At 63.2% G+C, this 8,720-nt stretch overlaps 2 protein-coding genes across 2 annotated transcripts; both read left to right on the top strand.

Moving 5' to 3' along the window:
- Nucleotides 1–302: 302 nt before the first annotated feature.
- Nucleotides 303–1,932, top strand: CATIP (ciliogenesis associated TTC17 interacting protein; the record flags this gene model as incomplete). The annotated part of the gene is made up of 6 exons (XM_010185681.1): nt 303–389; nt 528–698; nt 866–990; nt 1,082–1,158; nt 1,215–1,303; nt 1,693–1,932. Coding segments are annotated over 6 exons (789 nt in total), but the record flags the coding sequence as incomplete, so codon positions are not given.
- Nucleotides 1,933–3,100: 1,168 nt separating this feature from the next.
- SLC11A1 (solute carrier family 11 (proton-coupled divalent metal ion transporter), member 1) lies at nt 3,101–8,406 on the top strand. Its single transcript, XM_010185680.1, has 15 exons — nt 3,101–3,142; nt 3,463–3,657; nt 3,976–4,098; nt 4,415–4,534; nt 5,263–5,369; nt 5,465–5,535; nt 5,645–5,712; nt 5,846–6,001; nt 6,140–6,298; nt 6,464–6,553; nt 6,717–6,836; nt 7,324–7,473; nt 7,552–7,625; nt 8,060–8,213; nt 8,296–8,406. Exons 1-15 carry the CDS (start codon nt 3,101–3,103, stop codon nt 8,404–8,406), a joined length of 1,740 nt encoding a protein of 579 aa, XP_010183982.1.
- Nucleotides 8,407–8,720: the final 314 nt, after the last annotated feature.

Here is an 8,720-nt window from a genome sequence, read left to right as displayed (position 1 = left end):
CCTGGAGGTGACCGGTGTGGCAGTGGCGTGTCCCCTTCCCCATGTCCTGCCCTGCTGCCCTGGGGGCTGCGTGCTGTGCAAGGTCACTGTGGGCAGCCTGGTGTCCCCTCCCTGGCTCCCACACCAGTTCTGTCCCACCAGCCTGGTCCCCTTCCCTTACTCTGGGTGGCAGCAGGAGTGGGGAGTTCCCCAAAACGCATCTTGTGTGGTACCCTGATTGAAAGGGGTGCTGGGGTGTGCAGCCTCAGAGAGGGGGGTGTCCTGGCTCTGCTGCCCATCCTGTACCCTCCCCCCTCCTGCAGTTCAGAGGACGCCCTGTAGAGAGGAGGACCCACATGGTGAGCCACCAGTATGGGATGACTGTCACCAAGACCCTCCAGGAGGGACAGGTGAGGCTGAGGGGGGCTCTCTCACATGGGGCACATCATGACGGGTGGGGGCATGGCTGGCCTGAGGTGCTCACAGGCTCCATCCCCAGGGACGGTGGGCCTGTGGCTGTCCTACGAGGTGGCTGGGTCTCTCTGCAGGCAGAGCCACAGAGCCAGAGCTTCTTCTACATCCAGGCCGAGCTGCGGGGGCTGCTGCCAGAGGGTGCCAGCCTCCTGCTGCTGCGGGTGATGGCGTGCCAGCGAGCAGTGCCCTCTGGCCTCGTCTTCCCGACCATTGATGCCGAGGGCCACCTCTGCACCTCCAGCTACGTGAGCTCACAGGATTGGGGGTCTAGGTCAAGTTGGGGTGCCAGGGTGGGATGTGGGAGGTAGGGGTGGGCAGACTATGAATGACACCATGGAGGGGGGCACAGGGATGGCACCCAGAGGCAGGGATGAGTCCAGGACAGGAGTGACCCCTGGCCTTGCCCCCCCAGCGCAACTTGGGCATCCAGCAGCAGGCAGCGGGCTCAGTGGAGGCCGAGGTGTTTGTGATCGAGCGAGCTGTGCACGCTGCCATGGGTGGCTCCACCGTCTGGCACAGCAGCTTCCTCCCCAGCGGGTATGGGCAGGGGTCTGACCAGGGGCACATCCAGCCCTGCCAGCCTGGCAGGGACCCAGGACGGGGGAGTCACTGGCTCTTTCCCCTGCAGGCATTTGGCCCGTCAGGTGCAGGTCGGCTCCCCAACAATGGTGCTTCTGCAGGACGGGTCTGTCCTCAGCAAGACAGGTATTGGGCCCTCCAGCATAAGCAGCCCCTGCCTGCTGCTGCCTTTTTGCTGCCAGGTGAGGTCAAGCCCCAGCCCCGCTTCCCCAAAAAGCCCCTGGACTGGGAGGAAGACGTCCAGCTCTACTCCTGGTTCCTGGACAGGAAGGTGAGATGGGAAACAAGGGGACATGGGGCCGTGCCACTACCCAGCGGGGGTCTCCCTCTGGGGGGCACAGTGGGGATCAGGCCGGCCAGCACCCCCCCTTTTTGCTGCCAGGTGAGGTCAAGCCCCAGCCCCGCTTCCCCAAAAAGCCCCTGGACTGGGAGGAAGACGTCCAGCTCTACTCCTGGTTCCTGGACAGGAAGGTGAGATGGGAAACAAGGGGACATGGGGCCGTGCCACTACCCAGCGGGGGTCTCCCTCTGGGGGGCACAGTGGGGATCAGGCCGGCCAGCACCCCCCAAAGACCCAGGTATCCTGCCCCCCCACACCCTGGCATGGTGGCTGGGGAGGGGACATTGGTGCCTGTGCCCACCCTGCCCACCCCGCCGCAGGAGGAGCTGCAAATGTCTCACGCCGCCTATGTCCGGCAGCACCCCGAGCTCCAGGCACTGCTGACTGACTTCCTCCAGACCTTGCTTCTCCAGCAGCCCAGTGATCCCATCTCCTTCGCTGGCCAATTCTTCGCCCCCTTTGCCCATCAGCAGCCCCCTGGGACTCCCTCTGCCTCCTCTGAGGCTGCCATCCCCCTCCCCAGCCCCCTGCCTCAACACCCTCCAGCTGACACGGAATAAAGCTGCCAGTGTTGTCTGTCCAGGATTGTTTGCTTTGGGGAAACTGAGGCACAGGGAGGGCAAGGGGTGTTGAGTTGCATGGGGGGGACACCCTGTCTCTGTCTTAACTGGTTTAGCCCTTGCTCATGGTGGCAGGATGCGCCTGGGGCATACCCTGCCAGGGTTGCATCCCTGAGCCCACCACCACCCCACATCTCCCCAGTGGCAGAGGGGTGCCCTGCGGTACTCCTCAGGCACGCATGGGTGCACCCGGCATGCATCCCCTCCTACCTCCACAGCCACGAGGGTCCTGGGGATGGGGTGCCCTGCTTTTGTGGGTGCAGCCTGACCTTCCACAATGCTGAGCACCCCATCTTTGGGGTGAGGTTCCCTGCACCCTGGGGTGGTGTGAACACCCTGCATCACAGATCCTGCCGGGCTGGGTACCTCCCTCAGAAGCTGAGGGTACATTTTCACCTGCTCACGCGCTTGTGCAACACACACTGGCTTCTTCCTCGCTCCCACTCCTCTGGCCTTTCCCCTACTCCTGCAGAGCCAGCCCCTCCCCATGCTGTAGGACACTGTCCCGTGTCCCCCCCACCATCCAAGGAGCAGGACCCCCAGCATACGATGGAGGGTGACACACAGACACACTCCCACACCCCTGGGTACGCTGGTGTGGCTGCTCACTGTTTGCCCATGCACGCCAAGGGGAGGGAGGCACTGGGTCCCCCTCCTCCTGGCACAGGGTGGGGGAACTGAGACTGTGCGCCTTCATAGCACCCAGTGTCCCCCCAGGCAGGGCCCCTTCCCCAGCACAGGTCAACTTCCTTCTCCTCCTTCTCTTTCTCCTCCTTCTCCTCAACTTCGGGGGCGGGGGAGTGGGTGGGACACACGCAACTGGGAGTGCTTTAAAAGCTGAGCAGTTGCTGCTGCACCCAGTTGTCAGGGTTGGGGCTCTCCAGCAGCATGTCCAGATCAGGGCCAGCCACAGCATCACTGGAGCCACGTGAGCCCCATGACATTTGGGTCCCCCTGTGCCTCCTTTCCTCCCCTGGACCCCCTTCCCTCCACCCTGGGACCCCTGGCTCTGCTCCCTGCCTTGGTGGGCCCTGTCTCCCCCTAAGTCTGTCCTGACTTCCCACCCTGCCCTATCCTCTCTTCCCCAAAGCCCACATGTGATACACCCATGCTCCCAGGACGTGAGTGGGCTGGGGTGGAACTGCGACCAGTACCAGCCTCTTGTCCCCATTTTGTGCCTATCCAGCAGCAGGAGACGGAGCAGGGTCCCCTCCTGTCCCTCCTGCCCAGGAATGCACTTGGCTGTTGGAATGCACTTCGTCAATCTTGGTGAAGATTGCGCTGGGATGAGGGGTTTTCAGGAACACCTGAGCTGGAGGTGGCATCCAACCCCTTTGGGTAGACTCTAACAGCCCCCATAGAGCCACCCTCACAGCCCCCCACAAAATAGGGCTTGTCCCTCATGGGGCTCACCAGGCAGGGGCAGGTGGGACTGGGGGGAAGCCAGGACCAGAGCTGCCAACTCACCAGTGTCCTCATCCCCCGGTGGGCTGCCACCTCCCCTCCTCCTGTTCCTCAATCCCCCCAGGCCACACCGGGTCTCTGAACCAGGGCCAGGCCCAGACTTATGGCACCGGTGGGAGCCCTGTGCCCCTGCAGCAGCACCCTGGCTCCCAGGACCAGACCTACCTGGACGAACTCATCAGCGTCCCCAAGGGCGGTGGGGTAGGTGAAGGGAGAAGGGGAAGGGATGGGAGTTCCCCTGCCAGGAGGGGTGGTAAAAGCAGGCAGGGCTCAGCAGTGGGATCCCACAGGGTGCACTGGGACTCCCCTGCAAAAACCGGTGCACAGGTGGGACAGGGGTCTCTGTCCCCCTGGCACTGCTGCTAAGGGGCTGAGGGGCAGCAGGCAAAGCAGGCGGGAGAAACGCGCCCATGCGGGCACAGGGCTTCCCAGCACTGGGCTAAAGGGGACCACGAGTGCAACTGGGAGACACTGGTTTTGAATGGGAGCACCCTGCTCTGACCTACTGCCTTGTCCCAGCCCGGCTTCAGCTTTAGGAAACTCTGGGCTTTCACTGGTCCTGGGTTCCTCATGAGCATCGCCTACTTGGACCCAGGGAACGTGGAGTCGGACCTGCAGTGTGGGGCAGTGGCGGGGTTCAAGGTGAGCACCGGGCCCCACTTTTGGCCCCAGGGTCAGGAAGCAGCCAGGGTTTTCGTAACTTTTCCCGCGCCAACGGCCACCCAGCCCCACGGCAAGACAGCTTCCCCAGCCCAGGGAGTGGGAAGGGAAGGGGGGGGACTGGCACTGGGGGAGGGCACCCAAGGGTGCAGGAGGGCCCCTGCTCTGCCTCAGCTGGGGACCATGTCCAGCCCCTCTGGGCTTCTCCTTCCCTGTGTCTCGGGGCTGGTTGGTAACTTTGCTGGGAGCACTGGGTGGCTGGATCCTGTCCAGTGCCCAACCTCTCCTGCCCCCACAGTTGCTGTGGGTGCTGCTGTGGGCCACCGTCCTGGGGCTGCTGTGCCAGCGCCTGGCCATCCGCCTGGGCGTGGTGACAGGGAAGGACCTGGCTGAGGTTTGCTACCTCTATTACCCCAAGGTGAGCAGCTGTGAGGAGCCCCCCGGGGGTCACAGCCTCAGGGGACCCCACGCTTGGGCTGGTGGTGGTCCTGGAAGGTACTGGGGGACCACAACTGTCTGGGGGGTGGAGAGAAGCAGGAAGATACCGTGAGAACCCTACCCCCAGCCCTGGTGTCCCCCATCTAGCACCCACACACCCCTGCGATACAGGGGAGAAGCAGCTGCCTCGGTGTCCTGTTTCGATTTAGGGACACACGAGTGCATCTCCCAGGAGGGGTCAACTCAGGTGTCAGGGCAGCGACGCGCAACCAAGACGCGGGCAAGCCCGGGCACGCTGGTGCAGGGAGCTGTGGGGGTTTAGGAAGGGTTACACAGCAAAGGAGGGGGGAGCTGGGGATCCCATCTAGGTGACAGGAACCCAATGGGAGCAAATGAGTGCTGTAATGTTGGCTGAATGACAGATCCCCAAAAGGAAGGCCAAGTACATCCCTGTGCCCCAGCACCCCATCCCCAGGCAGCTGGTTCCTGTCCTCAGCTCCCTTCAGGGCAGGGATGGGGACAAGGGCTGGGATTTGGGATTAATTCTGCATCCTGAGATTGCATCGTGGGAGAGGCTGGGGGGGTCTCCTGAGGTCCCCACTCTGCTCTGGGTGTCCTGTCACAGCCTGGGGACAGGGACAGGGCTCTTCTCCCTGGAGGCTGTGTCCACTGCAATCTCGGGCACCTCACCATGCCCTGCCCTGCCAGGTGCCCCGTGTGCTGCTCTGGCTCATGATTGAGGTCGCCATCATCGGCTCTGACATGCAGGAGGTGATTGGGACAGCCATCGCCTTCAGCCTGCTCTCGGCTGGCCGGTGAGCCACCCCCTTGGGACCCCCCCCAGCCCCCTCCCAGTGGCCCTGCTCTGGTAAGGGACATGCAGCTAATGCCACCCCTTGCCATCCCGCAGCATGCCCCTCTGGGGTGGGGTCCTCATCACCATCGTGGACACCTTCTTCTTCCTGTTCCTTGACAAGTATGGTGAGTGCCAGGGTGGGGGGACAGTGGTGACACTTGCCTGGGCAGCCCTGCTGCTGATGTGGCATTGGTGTCCCCCACCCTGTCCCACCCCATCTCTCGACCTCTCTAGGGCTCCGCAAACTGGAGGCTTTCTTTGGCTTCCTCATCACCATCATGGCCCTGACCTTCGGCTACGAGGTGAAGAGGGGAGCTGGAGACACCGCTTTCCCTTTAGGGCACTGGCACGGGACTCCCACGGGGAGTCTCTAATGGCACTGGGCTATGGCATGAGGGGTGCCAGCTCACGGTGCTCCTTCCCACTGGTCCCCAGTATGTGATGGTGAGGCCGAAGCAGGTGGAGGTGCTGAAGGGCATTTTCCTGCCCTACTGCCCGGGCTGCGGGCGAGAGGAGCTGCTCCAGGCTGTGGGCATCGTCGGGGCCATCATTATGCCCCATAACATCTTCCTCCACTCCTCCTTGGTCAAGGTGAGACCAAGGCACTGCTGTGGGCACTGCCACCCCAGGGTGTTTCAAGGGACATGTTCAGGGGACCAGCCCTGGGAGGGCTGCAGGACAGGGGGTGCTTCCTGATCCCGTGGCACCCACATCACCCACTGTGACCAGACACGGGCAATCGACCGATCCAAGAAGGAGGCAGTGCAGGAGGCCAACATGTATTTCCTGACTGAGTCCTGCCTGGCCCTCTTCATCTCCTTCCTCATCAACCTCTTTGTCATGGCTGTCTTTGGCGAGGCTTTCTACCGCCAGCGAAATGAGGACGTGGTGAGTGTCATCCCGTGCCCGCGGGGAGGTGACAGCTGTGCCCGGCTGTGGAGATGGGCTGGGCAAGCATCCCTTGGAAAGTGGGTGTCCTCGTCCCCTGGGATGTGGGGTGTCCCATGGGGGCTCCCGGGTGGCTGTCACTCTCGTGCCCGCTGTGCCTTGCAGCACAACAAGTGCGTCAACAGCAGCGTCAGCTGCTATGCCAGCATCTTCCCCTCCAACAACGAGACCGTCTCCGTGGACATCTACCAGGGGGTGAGTGGCTCAAGGCTGTGCTCGGCAGGCATCCGTACACATTTGGGATACACAGCGCTTCCCTCCCATTGACCCGTGGGTCCAGGGGCTGCCACGACCCCACTGGCAGATGGGGAGCTGAAGGAGGGTGCTTTGGGGTCCCCATGGAAGTATCCCCACACAGGGTGTCATCCTGGGCTGCTATTTTGGGGCGGCAGCGCTGTACATCTGGGCCATCGGGATCCTGGCAGCGGGGCAGAGCTCCACAATGACCGGGACCTACGCGGGGCAGTTCGTCATGGAGGTGAGGGGCTGGGATGCTGGCCTGGGAGGGGGAGGAATCATGAGTGGACCCTGGGTGGGGGGTCCTATGGGCAGCGCACCCCCAAAGAGGTGTTTGGCAGACTAAATTGCCCCCCTAGTGCCCACAGGGAGCTGGGCATGGGGCATTGCCCACCCGGGTGGCAGCAGGGTTCCCGGCACCTAGGGGGTGGGATGGGGACAGTGCCCACCCATTGCCGTTGCATGGTCACCCCCGCCCTCTGTGACACCCCCTCCCAGAGACACCCCATGGGTGCCCCAGCAGTGTTTCCTTAACGAGCTCATTTTCTTAATGAGCTGGAGCTGACATCTAGCGGGGCCCAGCAGCTCTGCAGGGCCCTGCTCAGCACCCTGGCACAGAAGAAGGGGTGATGCCCCCCATGTCCCTCTGAGCCAGGGTTGGGGGGGAAGGGGGGAAGGTGCCCCGGGCACAGCGAGGGGCAAGGGCACAGATTTTGCTGTCCCCCCAGGGCTTCCTCCAGCTCCGCTGGTCTCGCTTTGCCCGGGTGCTCTTCACCCGCTCCTTTGCCATCCTGCCCACTGTCTTCGTGGCCGCCTTCAAGGATGTCAGCCACCTCTCCAGCGTGAATGACCTGCTCAACGTAATCCAGAGCCTTCTGGTAAGGTGGGGGGGCACCACCTGCCTCTCAACTCCCCAGCCCGGTGGCCATGCCCCCCTCACCCCTCTCTTCTTCCAGCTGCCCTTCGCCATCCTGCCCGTCCTCACCTTCACCAGCCTGCGCCCACTCATGCAGGACTTCACCAACAGCCTGTGAGTGCCAGGGCAGGGGGAGACAGAGCGGGGCACAGCCACTGCACACACCCCTTCTTTGGCCCATCCTGCCCCCCAGACCATGCCTTGGTGGCAGTTGTTGTATGGGCATTGGGTGGGGGTGACACATGTTGATTCCCATGTGCCCAGAGCAGCCAGAGGAGGACAGACCTCATCATTGCCCTCTCCATCCTCATCCCAATGCCATGCCTGGTCCCTACCCCAAGTCCTTGGCATCCTCCTGGCACTGCCAGCCCTGCATCTGGGAGATGGCCAAGGCCAGAGCCTCATTGTGGGGGTGTTGTACGACTGCGGGGTACAGAGATGTCCCAGTTGGGGTCTTGCCCACCTACAACCCCAGATCCCCCAGACCGCTGTGCCCGGTGGTACATGGGGTGAGGGCTCTGCCCTGATGCTCACTCCTCTGCCTGCAGCCTGGGGAAGGTGCTGATGGCCCTCATCACAGGGCTGGTCTGTGCCATCAACATCTACTTCGTGGTGGATTTCCTGCCTACACTGCAGGGCTTGCGGTACCACATTCCCTTGGGCCTGCTGCTGACCGCCTACGTGGTCTTCATCGCCTACCTGGTAGGGCTGGCACTGCGAGAAGGGGCATGAGGGACAGCATCCTTCGTGGGTGCCCATCCACCTGCCCTCTTTGGCCCCACAGATCTGGACATGTGGCATCGCGCATGGAGCTCGTTTCCTGGCCCGGGGCCACCACAGCCAGTTCAGCTTTGGTGTCAACTTCAACCCGCCAGCCCTGGAGGGAACCCAGTGACAAACCCTGTCCCCCCATCTCTGCCCAGCATGGTGACCAGCACGGAGCACTGGTTTGGTGCCACCCTGAGCCCAGGGATGATGTTTTGATGGGAGATGCACCCAGAAAGGAAGGGGTTAACAGCTGGGCAGAGCTTCCCTCGAAGTTTTAGGAGACCCCCAATTCTGGGGTGCTGGTCCAGGCTGCATGCGGGGGCAGGGGAGGAGGGGGCAGTGGGAGGCGTCCCCAGCCCTCGGCAGAGCGGCTTCAGTAACTGAGCCGCCTCGGAGGCCTCCCCTCCTCATCAGCGCCAGGAGCCGCCGGCCCCCGGGACC

This window comes from Mesitornis unicolor, unplaced genomic scaffold (assembly GCF_000695765.1).
Source record: "Mesitornis unicolor isolate BGI_N332 unplaced genomic scaffold, ASM69576v1 scaffold37165, whole genome shotgun sequence".
Lineage (NCBI taxonomy): Eukaryota > Metazoa > Chordata > Aves > Mesitornithiformes > Mesitornithidae > Mesitornis > Mesitornis unicolor.
Note: the sequence above shows the minus strand (reverse complement) of the source record. Positions and strands in the feature narration are given on the sequence as shown.

Excerpts from the sequence above, each read along its gene's own strand:
- SLC11A1 (XM_010185680.1), top strand. The coding sequence starts at position 3,101 with ATGCTCCCAGGACGTGAGTGGGCTGGGGTGGAACTGCGACCA. Across the intron at positions 5,370-5,464 it reads AGCCTGCTCTCGGCTGGCCG|CATGCCCCTCTGGGGTGGGG; the intron begins GTGAGCCACCCC and ends GCCATCCCGCAG. Across the intron at positions 6,299-6,463 it reads GCCAGCGAAATGAGGACGTG|CACAACAAGTGCGTCAACAG; the intron begins GTGAGTGTCATC and ends TGTGCCTTGCAG.